At 41.2% G+C, this 18,267-nt stretch overlaps 1 protein-coding gene across 1 annotated transcript in view; it reads right to left on the reverse strand.

Moving 5' to 3' along the window:
- The window catches only part of GRIP1 (glutamate receptor interacting protein 1), a 266,616-nt gene that overhangs the window by 100,284 nt on the left and 148,065 nt on the right, over positions 1-18,267 (reverse strand). The window contains 2 exon segments of the mRNA XM_089919997.1: positions 1,931-2,100; positions 3,994-4,141. Of these exon segments, the coding sequence (XP_089776123.1) occupies positions 1,931-2,100; positions 3,994-4,141 (318 nt within the window).

An 18,267-nucleotide genomic window follows, 5' to 3' on the forward strand; every position in this document is an offset into this window, starting at 1 on the left:
AGTAAAAGGGTAAACCTATGCAAAACAACACCACTACATACCAAAACAGAAGTTTGAGAATTATAAACACAATCACATTTATGAGGATTAATGGGGATTTAATTATGTTTAATTAAATTTCTTCTTGGAAATAGAAGTCTGATTTTAATGTAAAATGTAGGGAGATGTCTGTATGTTAGATAAAGAAGATGGTGAACAATTTTCAACAAAAGTGGATGACAGGGTCAAAAACAGAAGCTAGAATTACTAAAATGACCAGCCCTTTACCCCCCTGCAAAATCACAAATGATGTCAGGTTTTCCACAGTGAAGAAAAGAAAAATTAATTTTTGGTCTCCATCCATTTTAGTATATAAATTCATCTTCTCGGACTGTCTTGGCAGGTAAAAATATTTAATATTTCATGAGTGGAAACTATTTGAACTATTTATGATTTGTATACAGGGCAAATAAAAGGTGGGAAAAATGAGGTTGCTGAAGACAATGAAATTTTTATAGGGTCTGTTCACTTTCCTGATTCATTGATACCAGAATTTACCAGGCAAAATCTCATGCTGAAAAAGCACTAGGCAGTGTGCACTGTTGTGCCCACTGTGCTCCAAATCCAGTGGCGACTTCAGATTAATTTAGAAGAAACTTAATGATTTTAGAAATCTCCCTTCTCAGCCAGTGAGCGGGAAAGGCCCGCATGGCCCCTTGACGGGAAGGGAACGTTCCCATGAACTGCACCCCCTTATCGTTTCCATTCATATGAGGCAGAATTTCATAAACTGCCTCGGCTGCCTCATTTCTCCAACTCCAATGTGTAAAATTAAAATCTGATAAAGAGAATGCTGTACTGGAGGTTTTCATTAGCTCCAGGGCTGTCTAAGCTCCATTTAATTAAAAAAGGTTGCATCCAGCTGATTCATTCAGTATGAAAATTATTTGGTACCTCTTTTTTTCCCAAACTGTGGAAAAGTGCAGTGTGTTTTAGAAGGTTGGAGACATAGGATACAAATGACCTCCTCATAAGCAAAATTTCGGTTCCAGAGAAAATTCTTCTCTTGCTAACTAAACATACAGAAATGTGTTCTTCGCCTTTAGGGAACCCTGATAGTATTAGTGAGGCTTCGAGGAATTGGTTTCAAAGAATAAAAATGGAGGGTGCTTGGTTTAAGGAAAAGGAGGGAGGAGGGTTGGAACAAAGACCTCACTGGAGAGTCTTTCTTCATTTGATTTTGGGCTCAAAGTCCTTTTTCTTGCACTGGGTTTTATTTAAAGATGCCTAGGTGGGATGGTATATAAATGTTCAGCGAGCAGATCTGTGAGCTTCAAGACAGTGAAAATGCAGATTCCCTCAGCTGACACTTGTTACTGCATAACTGTAGTGAAATATTCTGATACTCCCAGGAGAAATATTTGGTCAGAAAGGTTGTTCTCCATCCTAAGAAAAAAACTACTCTGGCGAACAGACAAAATCTAGAGAAAGTCATCCCTCATGCAACTCTTCCCACCCACCTCCCCCAATATTTGAAGGGTCTGGCATGATACCCACTTTAGTTTTGAAAACTGGGAGCTTTACTATTTGCCTTTACTGTCCTTTAAGCAGAGTGGAAATTCAATATGAATAACAAGAAGTCAAATTATTTCCCTTCTCTCCACACTCAATTTGCACCAAAGGCTTTAAAAAAAAAAAATCAAATAGTACAAGCCTGAAAATTCTATTTCAAACAACGTTTCTTTCCTCAATTTGGGGGTTTCAAGTAAAATACCTGTGGCTTAGGAAAAGGGATTTGGAAGATGAAGGGTAAACAAAGATCACCTGTTGTTTTGAAAAGAAATGACAGAGGCAGAATTAAACTCAGCGTCTCCCTGCTTTCTAACTCTGCTGGAGAAGCAATCATTGCAAGGGGAGGACAACAGAGATTTATCCAGATGGATCCTCTCACCATGGTCAGGTCCCTTCAGGGCCAGGCGGGTCTGATGATGGGGAAGAATCTCAAGCTTGACCTGGTCGGTGGCGTTGGCCAGGAACTGGGTTGCTTCTGCGAGCGTACAGTACTCCATGCTGGTCCCGTCAATGGACAGGATGTGATCGCCCACATGCAGAGCACCACATCTACGGAAGGGAGAAAGTCTCACTACAATGGCGTGCCGGCCTCCCTGGATTCCAACTTTCACGTCCTCATAGTTAAAACTTCACACAGTTTTCACTTACTTAAGAAAAAAAAGGAATCGTTTGGATGTTATAGGAAACACCACCTCTCAGATGTTAAGTTCCTTGGATAAGAAGAGGAATGTAAAACCTTGTAGAATATAGAGAAAAACTCAAGGAGATGTTTTTCTTTTGTCCTTCATAAAAAATATATTATTTAGGGGGTGGTGATGCTGCAAGTTGAGGGGAAGTGAGCAGGAAGGAGGGAAGAACAGGAAAATATTTCCCCTTGACTTTTTTCTATGATTTTTCCTCATAGGTTTTTATATCTGTGAGTTGGTAAACATTCAGAATGTTAAGATGTGACTCACAGAATGGGAATAGGGTCATTTACAACTATTTTCTGCGTTAGTGGCAATAACTTGGGGAAAGATTCAGCCAGTGCTTGCTCAGAATTGTCTCACTCAAGCTCCCAGATCACCAGTGCTTGATTACTCTGTTTTATTTTGTTCTTCTGGAGTTAAACAAAACAATTATTAGTACAAAAGCTCTTGATGATGATGGAAATTATGCAGAAGTCAAAGAGTAGTCAGAGGAGGCCTTCGTGGGGAGTGGAGCACGGGAGTAGCTGGGATGGGGGAGGGGCTGGCTGCTACATCTTGCTGAACTCAAGAGACTGGCTACTGGATGAGTTGAGAACAGCAAACACAGCAGTCAGCATCCCGAGGTACCAGTCAAGTGGACAGCTGCTTAAACTGCTTACCTGCTGCGAAATGGGAAAGAAACAGGGAGAAAATGAAAGCATCCTGCACCTTTGAATGGGAGAGTACCCGTGGGTCAATGGCCATTACTGTTAAAGGGCTGAATGTAGGTAACAGCACAGTGGAGCTGTAGATTGACCACTACAGGGGTGGCCACAGGTGCATCGGAGTCAGAGGTTCCCCAGGCAGGGCCAGGGCCTGGGCAGAAGAGGGCTGGAAACATGAAGGGAGATTGGGTAGTCAAGTATTGGGTTGGCCAAAAAGTCCGTTCAGGTTTTTTTGTAAGATCTTATGGAAAAACCCAGATGAACGTTTCGGCCAGCCCAATAGATTTAAACATTTCCAAGGTGACCAGGGTCTACTTCTCAAGACAAAAGCATTTCAAGTGATCTAAAAATAAAATTCCACGTGGATGCACTTGGAGTGCTTCAGCTATGAGCTGGGGGTTTTCTTACCAGAAGCTGTGAAATAATTTATTAGGTGGTAAGGTAGTCTTTTTTTCCCCTTCTTGTAAGTCTAAAATACTAATTAGGAAGAAGAGTTCAGGATAAAAGTCTTGCGTTTTTATTGTCATGGGAATGAATGATGTTGTCGGGGACCCTTGAAAATGGTGAAACCGTAAGACTAACATACTATGACGGTAGAGGGCCTTTCTTTCAAGATTGTATCATTTTAAGAATGTTGTTTTATTTATTTCAGAAAAAAGGAATAAGATTGTATGGTGGCAGGATTAACTGTTCACATAATAAAGATCTGCTTAGCTACCCTAAACCAAAAACGGGCTATTACCCTAGGACACAGTAGGTAAATATGCTGAGTTGCTTGACTTTTTTTCCCATTTCTAAAGGCCACACCAAACATTTGGGTGAAGCAACATTACATGATGGGGTGGCTGATAAGGTAGGTGAATTTTTAAGCGCTAGAACAGTAACTTGTTTTGTATATGAAGCTTGCATAAACTGGTAGAAGAGCTCTTTACTGTGTGTGTATATGTGTAGGTATTACATATGTGCATGTATATACACATATAAATATATCTCTACATATTTTAACACACATGCAGTTTTGAAGAGTAGGCACTTTCTACGACACTCACCTGTCTGCGATACTTGCAGATTTGATTTTGTCTATGACAATGACCTGTTTGTTACAGCACATCGAGGTAGTCAGGGCCACACCAAGGCTGGCACCAGGAGTTTTGGCAACTTCTACTAGTAGTGGTCCGGATGCTGTCGCCACAGAATCTATGGAAGAACAAATTTCAGAAAATAAAAAAAAACAGAATAAATAATCAAACAGACACATGAAAAAGGTGGAGAATGTTGAGTCTGATGTTGATCTGTTAACGTTATCACCGAAACTTAGATTTCCCTCCGTGTACTATCCCCACGTCCAGTGTGTGGTAACTTCTTAGGGCATCTTTTAGGACACCCGTTCTATCGAGCTTGTATTACGGTAATATGTGCACGGGTTTATCTCTTCAATTAACACTTAAGCTTCACGTCAGCTGGGATGATGTCTTGTGTACCTTTATGCCCTCTCCATCACTAGGCACAGTGCCTGGCACATACTGGGTCTCTTGAGAAAAGTTTAAAAAATTAATTAACTCAATAAACATCTTAGCACCTACTATGGATGGATGGATGGATGGACGGATGGATGGATGGATGGATGGGAAGGAAGGGTGAATTGATGATGTCTCTAAGTAGGCCAATAGTAGGAAGGCATACACTAACTTAAATATGTAAATCCTCTGGGTTATCCCTATTCTGGATCTGATCTAGGGTCACCTCTCCCTCAGAAGCATCTCCACACAAGCTTTATTTTTAGCTGGGAACTCTCTTCATTCCATCAACTGGTACTTACCCTTGGGGATGTAAAGATCAATTCCTCTGGGAAGCCTCTCCTGACCTGTGATTTGGTGAGATCCTTTTCTCCTGTGCTCCCACAGCCTGCTATTATCCTGCTGTTGTCGCACACACCTCACTCATTCTTAATGACTAGTGTGGATGACGTGCCTCTGTCCTTTGCCAGATGGCAAGCTTGCTGTGAAGGCAGAGCATATGTCTGGTCCATCACAGCATCCACAGTGCCCAGCATAATGACTGGCACACAGAGGTTGTGCAATAAATAGTTGTTGAATGAATGTATGAATAAATGAACAAACTCATTACGTCATTTAAAGCTTAGAAGAGGCAGAGGTCACACGGGAAAGAGGCCTGGACATGGATTTATAACACCTGTACTTACTTCTTCTTTTCTCAATATTTTGTGTAAAAGAAGATATCATGGTATCATAGACTAGTTACTAAAATTTTCTAAGTCTGCTTGCTTACCTAGAAAATGGTACCTTTTCCTCAGCATTTACTACAATGGAAATCAATGTATAGTTAAAGCATTTTGTAATTTATATAGTGCTATACACATAGATTATTATTATTATTATTATTGATATATTATGACCTCAAGCCTTTGAGTTATCTCACTTTTCAAGACTGTATATTTTTGGTAGTTATTTTTTTTAACATCTTTATTGTAGTATAATTGCTTTACAATGTTGTGTTAGTTTCTGCTGTATAACAAAGTGAATCAGCTATATGTATACATATCCCCATATCCCCTTCTTCTTGCGTCTCCCTTCCACCCTCCCTATCCCACCCCTCTAGGTGGTCACAAAGCACTGAGCTGATCTCCCTGTGCTATGCAGCTGCTTCCCACTAGCTATCTATTTTACATTTGGTAGTGTATATATGTCCATGCCTCTTTCTCACTTCGTCCCAGTCTACCCTTCCCCCTTCCTGTGTCCTCAAGTCCGTTCTCTATGTCTGCGTTTTTATTCCTGTCCTGCCCCTAGGTTCTTCAGAACCTTTTTTTCTTTTTTAGATTCCATATATATGTTTTAGCATACGGTATTTGTTTTTCTCTTACTGACTTACTTCACACTGTATGATTGACTCTAGGTCCATGCACCTCACTACAAATAACTCAATTTCATTTCTTTTTATGGCTGAGTAATATTCCACTGTATATATGTGCCACATCTTCTTTATACATTCATCTGTCGATGGACACTTAGGATGCTTCCATGTCTTGGCTATTGTAAATACAGCTGCAATGAACATTGTGGCACATGACTCTTTTTGAATTATGGTTTCTCAGGGTATATGCCCAGTAGTGGGATTGCTGGGTCGTATGGCAGTTTTATTTTTAGTTTTTTAAGGAAACTCCATACTGTTCTCCATAGGGACTGTATCAATTTACACTCCCACCAACAGTGCAAGAGGGTTCCCTTCTCTCCACACCCTCTCCAGCATTTATTGTCTGTAGATTTTTTGATGATGGCCATTCTGACTGGTGTGAGGTGATAACTCATTGTAGTTTTGATTTGCATTTCCCTAACGATTAGTGATGTTGAGCATCCTTTCATGTGTTTGTTGGCAATCTGTATACCTTCTTTGGAGAAATGTCGATTTAGGTCTTCTGCCAATTTTTGGATTGGGTTGTTTGTTTTTTTGATATTGAGCTGCATGAGCTACTTGTATATTTTGGAGATAAATCCTTTGTCAGTTGCTTCATTTGCAACTATTTTCTCCCACTCTTGAGTGTTGTCTTTTCATCTTGTTTATGGGTTCCTTTGCTGTGAAAAAGCTTTTAAGTTTCACTGGGTCCCATTTGTTTATTTTTGTTTTTATTTCCATTTCTCTAGGAGGTGGGTCAAAAAGGATCTTGCTGTGATTTATGTCATAGAGTGTTCTGTCTATGTTTTCCTCTAAGAGTTTGATAGTATCTGGCCTTACATTTAGGTCTTTAATCCATTTTGAGTTTATTTTTGTGTATGGTATTAGGGAGTGTTCTAATTTCATTCTTTTACATGTAGCTGTCCAGTTTTCCCAGCACCACTTATTGAAGAGGCTGCCTTTTCTCCATTGTATATTCTTGCCTCCTTTATCAAAGATAAGGTGACCATATGTGCGGGGGTTTACCTCTGGGCTTTCTGTCCTATTCATCTATATTTCTGTTTTTTGTGCCAGTACCATACTGTCTTGATTACTGTAGATTTGTAGTATAGTCTCAAGTCAGGGAGCCTGATTCCTCCAGCTCCATTTTTCTTTCTCAAGATTGTTTGGATATTCGGGGTCTTTTGTGTTTCCATACAAATTGTGCAATTTTTGTTCTAGTTCTGTGAAAAATGCCATTGGTAGTTTGATAGGGATTGCATTGAATCTGTAGATTGCTTTGGGTAGTATAGTCATTTTCACAACGTTGATTCTTCCAATTCAAGAACATGGTATATCTCTCCATCTGTTTGTATCATCTTTAATTTCTTTCATCAGTGTCTTATATAGTTTTCTGTATACAGGTCTTTCGTCTCCTTTGATAGGTTTATTCCTAGGTATTTTATTCTTTTTTTTGCAATGGTAAATGGGACTGTTTCCTTAATTTCTCTTTCAGATTTGTCATCATTAGTGTATAGGAATGCAAGAGATTTCTGTGCATTAATTTTATATCCTGCCACTTCACCAAATTCATTGATTAGCTCTAGTAGTTTTCTGGTAGCATTTTTAGGATTCTCTATGTATACTATCACGTCACCTGCAAAAGGTGACAGTTTTATTTCTTGTTCTACAATTTGGATTCCTTTTATTTATTTTTTGTCTCTGATTGCTGTGGTCAAAACTTCCAAAACTATGTTGAATAATAGTGGTGAGAGTGGGCAACCTTGTCTTCCTCCTGATCATAGTGAAAATGGTTTCAGTTTTTCACCACTGAGAACGATGTTGGCTGTAGGTTTGTCATATATGGCCTTTATTATGTTGAGGCAGGTTCCCTCTATGCCTACTTTCTGAAGGGTTTTTATCATAAATGGGTGTTTAATTTTGTCAAAAGCTTTTTCTGCATCTATTGAGATGATCATATGGCTTTTCTCCTTCAATTTGTTAATACAGTGTATCACACTGATTGATTTGCGTATATTGAAGAATCATTACATTCCTGGGATAAACCCCACTTGATCATGGTGTATGATCCTTTTAATGTGTTGTTGGATACTGTTTGCTAGTATTTTGTTGAGGATTTTTGCATCTATGTTCATCAGTGATATTGGCCTGTTGTTTTCTTTTTTGTGTGACATCTTTGTCTGGTTTTGGTATCTGGGTGATGGTGGTCTCGTAGAATGAGTTTGGGAGTGTTCCTCCCTCTGCTATATTTTGGAAGATTTTGAGAAGGATAGGTGTTAGCTCTTTTCTAAATATTTGATAGAATTCGCCTGTGAAGCCATCTGGTCCTGGGCTTTTGTTTGTTGGAAGATTTTTAATCACAGTTTCAATTTCAGTGCTTGTGACTGGTCTGTTTATATTTTCTATTTCTTCCTGGTTCAGTCTCAGAAGGTTGTTCTTTTCTAAGAATTTGTACATTTCTTCCAGGTTGTCCATTTTATTGGCATATAGTTGCTTGTAGTAATCTCTCATGATCCTTTGTATTTCTGCAGTGCCAGTTGTCACTTCCCCTTATTCATTTCTAATTCTATTGATTTGAGTCTTTTCCCTTTTTTCTGGATGAGGTTGGCTAATGGTTTATAAGTTCTGTTTATATTCTCAAAGAACCAGCTTTTAGTTGTATTTATCTTGGCTAATGTTTCCTTCATTTCATTTTCATTTATTTCTGATCTGATCTTTATGATTTCTTTCCTTCTGCTAACTTTGGATTTTTTTTGTTCTTCTTTCTCTAATTGCTTTAGGTGTAAGGTTGGGTTGTTTATTTGAGATGTTTCTTGAGGTAGGATTGTATTGCTATAAACTTCCCTCTTAGAATTGCTTTTGCTGCATCCCATTGGTTTTGGGTCATTGTGTTTTCATTGTTTCTAGGTATTTTTTGATTTCTAGTCTTATAACGTTGTGGTCAGAAAAGACACTTGATACGATTTCAATTTTTTTAAATTTACCAAGGCTTGACTTGTGACCCAAGATATGGTCTCTCCTGGAAAATGTTCCATGAGCACTTGAGAAGAAAGTGTATTCTGTTGTTTTTGGATGGAATATCCTATAAATATCAATTAAGTCCATCTTGTTTAATATGTCTTTTTAGGCTGTGTTTCTTTGTTTATTTTCATTTTGGATTATCTGTCCATTGGTGAAAGTGGGGTGTTAAAGTCCCCTACTATGAATGTGTTACTGTCGATTTCCCCTTTTATGGCTGTTAGCATTTGCCTTATGTATTGTGGTGATCCTGTGTTGGGTGCATAAATATTTACAATTGTTATATCTTGTTCTTGGACTGATTCCTTGATTATTATGTAGTGTCCTTCTTTGTCTCTTGTAATAGTCTGTATTTTAAAGTCATTTTTTCTGATAGGAGAATTGCTACTGCAGCTTTCCTTTGATTTCCATTTGCATTGAATATCTTTTTCCATCCCCTCACTTTCAGTCTGTATTTGTCTCTAGGTCTGAAGTAGGTTTCTTGTAGACAGCATATATATGGGTCTTGTTTTTGTATCCATGCAGCCAGTCTAGTCATTTGGTTGGAGCATTTAATCCATTTACATTGAAAGTAATTACCGATATGTATGTTCCTATTAGCATTTTCTTAATTGTTTTGGGTTTGTTATTGTAGGTTTTTTCCTTCTCTTGTGATTCCTGCCTAGAGAAGTTCCTTTAGCATTTGTTGTAAAGCTGGTTTGGAGGTGCTGAATTCTCTTAGCTTTTGCTTGTCTGTAAAGGTTTTGATTTCTCCATCAAATCTGAATGAGATCCTTGCTGGGTAGAGTAATCTTTGTTGTAGGTTTTTCCATTTCATCACTTTAAATATGTCCTGCCACTCCCTTCTGGCTTGCAGAGTTTGTGCTGAAAGATCAGCTGTTAACCTTATGGGGATTCCCTTGTATGTTATGTATTGCTTTTCCCTTGCTGTTTTTACTATTTTTTCTTTGTATTTAATTTTTGATAGTTTGATTAATATGTGTCTTGGCCTGTTTCTCCTTGGATTTATCCTATATGGGACTCTCTCTGCTTCCTGGACTTGATTGACTATTTCCTTTCCTTTATTAAGGAATTTTTCAACTATAACCTCTTCAAATATTTTCTCAGTCCCTTTTTTTTTTTCTCTTCTTCTTCTGGGACCCCTATAATTTGAATGTTGGTGCATTTAATGTTGTCCCAGGGCTCTCTGAGACTGTTCTCAATTCTTTTCATTCTTTTTTCTTTATCCTGCTCTGCGGTAGTTATATCCACTATTTTATCTTCCAGGTCACTTATCTGTTCTTCTGCCTCAGTTATTCTGCTCTTGATTCCTTCTAGAGAATTTTTAATTTCATTTATTTTGTTGTTCATCATTCTTTGTTTGCTCTTTAGTTCTTTTAGGTCCTTGTTAAACGTTTCTTGTATTTTCTCCATTCTATTTCAAAGATTTTGGATCATCTTTACTATGATTATTCTAAATTCTTTTTCAGGTAGACTGCCTATTTCCTCTTCATTTGTTAGGTCTGGTGGGTTTTTACCTTGCTCCTTCATCTGCTGTGTGTTTCTCTGTCTTCTCATTTTGCTTAACTTACTGTGTTTAGGGTGTCCTTTTCACAGGCTGCAGGTTCGTACTTCCTGTTGTTTTTGGTCTCTTCCCCCAGTGGCTAAGGTTGGTTCAGTGGGTTGTGCAGGCTTCCTGGTGGAGGGGATTGGCGCGTCCAGTGGTGTGTTTTGTGGTGTCTGTGAACTTAGTATGATTTTAGACAGCCTCTCTGCTAATGGGTGGTGTTGTGTTCCTGTCTTGCTAGTTGTCTGGCATGGGGTGTCCAGCACTGGAGCTTGCTGGTCGTTGAGTGGAACTGGGTCTTAGCATTGAGACGGAGGTCTCTGGGAGAGCTCTCACCGATTGATATTATGAGAGGCCGTGAGGTCCCTGGTGGACCAATGTCCTGATCTTGGCTCTCCCACCTCAGAGGCTCAGGCCTGACACCCGGCTGGAGCATCAAGACCCTGTCAGCCACACAGCTCAGAAGAAAGGGAGAAATGGAAAAAAAAAAGAAAGAAAAAAAATACATAAAAAATTATTAAAATAAAAAAAATAAAAAGTAATGCAAAAAAATAAAAAGGAAAAGAGTAACCAAATCAATAAACAAATCCATGAATGATAACAAGTGCTAAAAACTACACTAAAAAAAAAATGGTCAGATAGAGCCCTAGTACAAATGGTAAAAGCAAACCTATACAGACAAAATCACAGAAAGAAGCATACACATACACACTCACAAAAAGAGGAAAAGGAAAAATAAAAAATATATAAATAAAAAGGAAGAGAGCAACCAAATCAAGAAACAAATCTACCAATGATAATAAGCTCTAAATACTAAACTAAGATAAACATAAAACTAGATTCAAATTAGACGCAGAAAGCAAACCCCAAGGCTACAGTTGCTCCCAAAGTCCACTGCCTCAGTTTTGGGATGATTCGTTGTCTATTCAGGTATCCCAGAGACGCAGGGTACATCCAGTTGATTGTGGAGATTTAATCTGACGCTCCTGAGGCTGCTGGGAGAGATTTCCCTTTCTCTTCGTTGTTCTCACAGCTCCCGGGCTCAGCTTTGGATTTGGCCCCGCCTCTGCATGCAGGTTGCCTGAGGGCGTCTGTTCCTGCCCAGACAGGACGGGGTTAAAGGAGCCGCTGATTATGGGGCTCTGGCTCACTCAGGCCGGGGGGAGGGAGGGGCACGGATGCGGGGTGAGCCTGCGGCCGCAGAGGCCGGGATGACATTGCACCAGCGTGAGGCGCGCTGTGTGTTCTCCTGGGGAAGTTGTCCCTGGATCACCGGACCCTGGCAGTGCGGGCTGCACAGGCTCCCGGGAGGGGAGGTGTGGAGAGTGACCTGTGCTCGCACACAGGCTTCTTGGTGGCTGCAGCAGCAGCCTTAGTGTCTCATGCCCGTCTCTGGGGTCCGCGCTGATAGCCGCGCCTCTCGCCTGTCTCTGGAGCTCGTTTAGGCGGTGCTCTGAATCTCCTCTCTTCAGGCACCTCGAAACAATGGTCTCTTGCCTCTTAGGCAAGTCCAGACTTTTTCCCAGACTCCCTCCCGGCTAGCTGTGGTGCACTTAGCCCCCTTCAGGCTGCGTTCATGCAGCCAACCCCAGTCCTCTCCCTGGGGTCTGACCTCCAAAGCCCGAGCCTCAGCTCCCAGCCCCCGCCCGCCCCGGCGGGTGAGCAGACAAGCCTCTCGGGCTGGTGAGTGCCGGTCGGCTCTGATCCTTTTTGTGGGAATCTCTCTGCTTTGCCCTCTGAACTCCTGTCGCTGCGCTCTCCTCCGTGGCTCTGAAGCTTCCCCCCCCCGCCCAACCCCTGTTTCCACCCGCGAAGGGGCTTCCTAGTGTGTGGAAACTTTCACTCCTTCACAGGTCCCTCCCAGAGGGGCAGGTCCCATCCCTTTTCTTTTGTCTCTGTTTATTCTTTTTTTCTTTTGCCCGATGCAGGTACGTGGGGAGTTTCTTGCCTTTTGGGAGGTCTGAGGTCTTCTGCCAGCGTTCAGTAGGTGTTCTGTAGGAGTTGTTCCACATGTAGATGTATTTCTGATGTATTTGTGGGGAGGAAGGTGATCTCCACGTCTTACTCCTCCACCATCGTGAAGGTCCTCTAGGTAGTATTTTTATGACTTTCTACTGCTCTGGTGTTTAAGACTTCATTAATACCATTTTGTCTTCCTGCAAGTACATCTTTATCACCAAGCCACCACTCACATATGGTGAACTAGGAAATCTGTATTCCTATTGCTGAAGCTCAGGCAATATGCACTGACTCCTGAAGCTAAAAGTCCCCTGGGAGAGAGCCATCTTCAGTCCCAGATGAAGCAAGATTCTTCTTAAATAAGGTAAAGATGAGCACAGTCATGCCAACCGCATTCATATTCCAGGGCTAAGGATTATTGTATGCACTATGTTTCTTAAATGATCGGTAATATTTAGTCCTAAAAAAGGTTAAAAGGCCTGTACCTCTTCCTGTCAATTTCAGGGCAGGGTCCCATTAATAAAAGCTGGGAGGAGCCAAAGGTCTTAGTCCACTAAGAGGATTTTTTGATTCTCGGGTGTTATGGCTACAATTTTCCCATAAGCCTAACTCTCCGGTCCTGCTCACCCTGCTGTGTTAACACCCTGATCTCAGGCCATTGACATCATCTGGCTTCTCTTCTTTCTCCCTCGTTTCCTGCTTTGTTTCTCTCCAGTTCTTCCCTTGGTCATGTGCTGCCCAGGGTCCTGCCTTACTCTTACCTTGGAGTCTATAAGTGAGTGGTCCCAGGCCTATCTGCAATGGTGGTTTGCACATCATCTGTCTCACTGGGACCTCCTAGTAAAGAATTCTGGTCAGTCCTGTAGTCCCTGTGTGAGCTGTCTTTCCAGTCCCTGTGTGAGCTGTCCTTCCATCACAAGGGTAGCTGATTCTTTCCCCCTTTCAACTCTAACAGTCAAAGTTCTGCTAAGCCAAGTGCACATAATCTGATGCCTATAGCTCCATCCCCAGAAGTCTGTTGTCCTCCTCTTGCTGGAGTTTGCTCCCATGCAATGTCTTTTTCTGTTCAGGTTGAACCTCATGTGAGCTCTGGCCTAGTGGAGCCTTTTCTCACATTATTTTTATAGAACTTTAGTGCTAATTTTAGAAGGACTAATTTCCCAAATCATTTCTCATAGACTTGTTGGAGTTTTAACAGACAGGTTTGTGAGGTGACAATCACATGTATTCTTCCACATGGTTTTCTGTCTAAAGATAAATTTACTGGGCTTAACAGATGAAAGTAATAAAGTTTTTTGTTTCTTATAACTTAACCTCTTACAAATGACAGAAATAGAGTTGTTCCTTGGCATCCCATCTTTCCTTCTTTCTTAGTAATAAGCTTTCTAAGTTTTAGCTGAGCGAGTGGCTGCCCAGCTAAGGACAACATTTCCCAGCGTCCTCTGCAGTGAGGTGTAGCCATGTGACTAAGTTCCAGCCAATGGGAAGCGAGTAGAAGTGAGATGTGACACATTCTTAAAAAGAATGGCTGTGCCCTCCCCTACCTCATTTTCCCTTTTCTTGATGTTGCACTGTGGGCCCAGAACTGGTGAGCCATCTCCCACCATGCAGACAAGGGCATGGCACTCCCAGATAGGGGATGCTTAGATTCCTGAAACTGTATCTCCAGAGACTGCTTGCTCTCCCAAGAAATAAACTTCTACCACATTTAAGCTAGTAGTGTAAGTTTGAATTTTTGTTGCCAGTTGAATCTGTACTGTGACAGGCCTTTTCACTTGAGTTTATGCCTCCAACATAACTTTCTTGAACTTTTATTCTAAGAAACAGCTATTTATAGTTATTTGCAGATGTAAATTTTATAAAGCCACCATCAACCATCACCCAGTACACACACTAGGTTTTCATGTTTCTTAAAAGCATTACATCAGGATTAAAGATCAGAGTTTATAAAGAGGTTACCGGCATATGTGAAAGTTGTTTAAATATAAACTCTTACATTGCTATGCTTTTTTTCCTGGCCTATATATTTGTCAAGGTATTAAAAATTATATTCTTATGTTTGGTTCTAATGTTCCAGTTATAGTGAAGAATTAATATTAAAATTTTTCTTGTAGAAGGAAATGATAGGAACACTAAGGAGCATAGAAAAAGGGTATAATATTTTCTGCCACCATTAATTTAGAGGGAGAGAGAGAGTGTACTCATAGCTGCTCTGGTGCACCTCTGGAATAGAAAACTAGAGTAACAGTCTCTCTTTAAGCAGTACTTTCCCCAATAAAGCTTTGAAGGAACAACAAATGCAACATTTACATGTGGGGGAGCCTAATGTGCAATTAATGAGTTTCTTTTAAAATTTAAAGTGGGAAGCTTCAGAACTCTGGAAAGCTTCAGAACTCTGAAAAGAGAAAGGTAAACTCATGGTTAAGAGAAGACACAGTGTGATTCTAAGCTGGGCTCAGATCTGGAGGTCTGGAGGGTGGTCCTAGCTATGCCACCAACTTACCATGTGGCCCAAGCCATCATCTCCCCTGGACCTCATTTTCTTAACCTGTAAAATTAGGGCACTTCAATAAAAGATCTCTAACTCTGATAATCTATGACTCTGCAAAGAGCAAGCAATGTCAGTAAGGAAGATCCTAGTGGGAATTGGAAAATTAGAGAAGGTTAATAAACTTTATGAAAATACACAATAGCTGAATTTAAATTCCAGTATCCTACTATTGGGTAGAAGTGGGGAGCTGCTAGATATAAAAGTGATTCTAGACAATTACTGTTTATCAAAATGGGATGCAGGGTCTTCCCTGGTGGTGCAGTGGTTGAGAATCCACCTGCTAATGCAGGGGATACAGGTTCGAGCCCTGGTCCGGGAAGATGCCACATGCCGTGGAGCAACTAAGCCCGTGCACCACAACTATTGAGCCTGTGCTCTAGAGCCCGCGAGCCATAACGACTGAGCCCACGCACCACAACTACTGAAGCCTGTGTGCCTAGAGCCTGTGCCCCACAACAAGAAGAAGCCACTGCAGTGAGAAGCCCGTGCACTGCAACGAAGAGTAGCCCCTGCTCGCTGCAACTAGAGAAAGCCTGAGCACAGCAACGAAGACCCAACACAGCCATAAATAAATAAATAAATAAATTTATATATATATATATATATATATATATATATATATATATATATAAAGATGGGATGAAAACCCTCAGACCTTTAAATATTTTGATGTCAACGCTAACATCCTTTAAAGGCTGAGTTTGAGGGATGGTCCCCCACCGTCGTACATTCATCCCATAACATGAAGTATTCACATTAAGAACTTTCTAGGGCACAACTTTAACTTTCTAATAAGACTGTGTCATAATGAGGTCCTAACTTATGCAGAAAAAAATGATGAGGAAAAGAAGGCGCTTATCTCATGTAAAGCTGATCAGGGATTGTTGACAACAGCTTACAGCGTATGAGCTCAGTCCTTTGTTCTCTCCCCTTAGCAGCCAAGAGTTTCACCTCACCATGTGCACTCTCAAATGCATGTGTCCAGCACACATCCTTCAGTGCTGCCTTGCACAATTCCTGAATATCTCATAAGCCCATCAAACACAACATGCCCAAAGCGAATGGTGAGGCCACCCCACTCCACTGATCCTTCTCCATGTCTCCTCCTAGTGAATGGCTCACGTTTTATTCTGTCAGGCAAACCAGAAACCCAGGAGTCATCCCCAACTCCATCTTCTCCCTCACTCTCACAAATTCCTCTTGATTCTAATTTCTAAAGAGTTCTCAATTTCATTCAATTTCCAAATCCATCATCACCATTTTAGTCCAAGCTTCCATCAACTGATATATCCCTCATCTTCTCACGGCTCCCAACTTCCCCAATCCATATCGAATTTTTTAAAAGTGCAGATCTCATGATGTTAACCCCACGCTTAAAACCTTTCAACAGCTGTTCTTGTAACAGGGTAAAATGTATTATCGGAGTCTTCAAGGACCTACATGATCTGGTTCCTGCTTACCTCACCAGTTTCCTTTACCACCATTCTGCCCTTGTTCTCTCTGCCCCAGCTTCCTATTCCTCTTTCAATTCTTCAAAAACACTGTGTGCCTTCCTGCCTCCGGACCCTTATATATACTGTTCTGTCTACCTGGAATGTTCTAACTCTCCCCTGGTCCCTCCTTCACCGCTGCTCTCTGCTCAAATGTCACTTCTGCAGGGACTCCTGCCCTGCCCTGCAAACCACGTCAACCTGTCTGCTATATGCTTTAACAGAACCCTATGCTTTCCCTTCACAGCACTTCTAATAAACGTAATTCAACAATTAGTTATTCAATTACCTCTTTAATTGTTCTTTGATTAATAATGTAAGCTCCGAGGCTTCCCTGGTGGCGCAGTGGTTGAGAGTCCGTCTGCCGATGCAGGGGACACGGGTTCGTGCCCCGGTCCGGGAAGATCCCACATGCCGCGGAGCGGCTGGGCCCGTGAGCCATGGCCGCTGAGCCTGCGCGTCTGGAGCCTGTGCTCCGCAGCGGGAGAGGCCGCAACAGTGAGAGGCCCGCGTACGGCAGAAAAAAAAAAAATTAAAAAATTAAAAAAAAAATGTAATAAGCTCCACGCTGCAGGGACTGTGTACGTCCTGCTCATGACAGTGACTCTCCATATTGTCTACACAGCATCTGTGTACACAGTAGGTGCTCAATGTTATTTGCTGATGGAATGAACGAAGACCTATTATTTTATTCAAGGTTATGCTAACAGTAGTGATGATGCAGACATTTAAGCCATATTGTTATGCTTAAGAGTTCCCAGTGTAGTTGAAATCATGTTAACCCCATGTTTAAATCCTTTGAATGGCTGTTCTTGCAACAGGGTGCATATGCATACCGGTGATGTTGATGATGAGGGCTATTTTTCCTTTGTCTAAATTCTAAGCCTGCATAAGGAATTCTATTCAATGCCTCATAATACCAGACTGAGAAGTGTTTGAGCTTATCTGATGGCAAAATCATCAGGGCACAGTCCATTCCACGAAAGGTAACCCACCTTCCAGACGGAACTTGAACTCATTGGTCATTTCCTTTCTATAAGTGGGTATTCTAATAGCTGGAAATGGTCAGGTAAATAAGCTACTTCCAGGATTATGAGCTCTTGAAAAGACTGGCATCACTCAGAGACTGAACAAAGGTTCTGTACCCTAACAGCATGAAGAGATGTGAATGCCCTGGATGCCTGGGAAAGGACACTGTCTGGCCATGGGAGAATCTGCCAGACCAGATGGTCTGCAGAAGACTCTGAGCGAATCATGTTGACTGACAGCTGAACAGAAACACGGAGTAGCAGAAGCTTACGAAGTCAAGGTCCTAGCAAAAAACATGATATACTCAAATTAGGATAATTTGATGAGATTTTAATGAAGGAAGTACAGTAATGCCCCTAACATATGAACCTTCAAGTTGTGAACTTTCAAAGTTGCCAACATGCATTCACATGTCCAGTCACATATATTAGTTCATGTGTCTGGCGTACATTGTCACATGCGTGCATCCTCTACAAGTGGTTGTGCTTTTGTGTACTTTACTGTACAGTACTGTATAGAGTACACTAGGACAGTATCTTTATTTCAGGCCCAGGATGTCTGGGAGCAAGCGTAAAAGCAGCGGTATACAGCTGATTGTGTTAGTTGGGTACCTAGGCTAACTTTGTTGGACTTAAGAACAAATTGGACTAATGAACGCATTCTTGGAATGGAATTCGCTCGTATGTAGGGGACTTACTTATTTAGAAATGTGTGGGCAGGTTATAGGGAAACCACAAGGGATAATGCAATACTCTGGGGTTAGAAGCAACAGGGCACCATACTCCACTAGGCCCAAAAAGGCAAAGGATAGAGCTGTTAG

Source organism: Delphinapterus leucas, chromosome 11 (assembly GCF_059928025.1).
Source record: "Delphinapterus leucas isolate spDelLeu-1000000601 "Yukka" chromosome 11, BTC_Dleu_Yukka2, whole genome shotgun sequence".
NCBI lineage: Eukaryota > Metazoa > Chordata > Mammalia > Artiodactyla > Monodontidae > Delphinapterus > Delphinapterus leucas.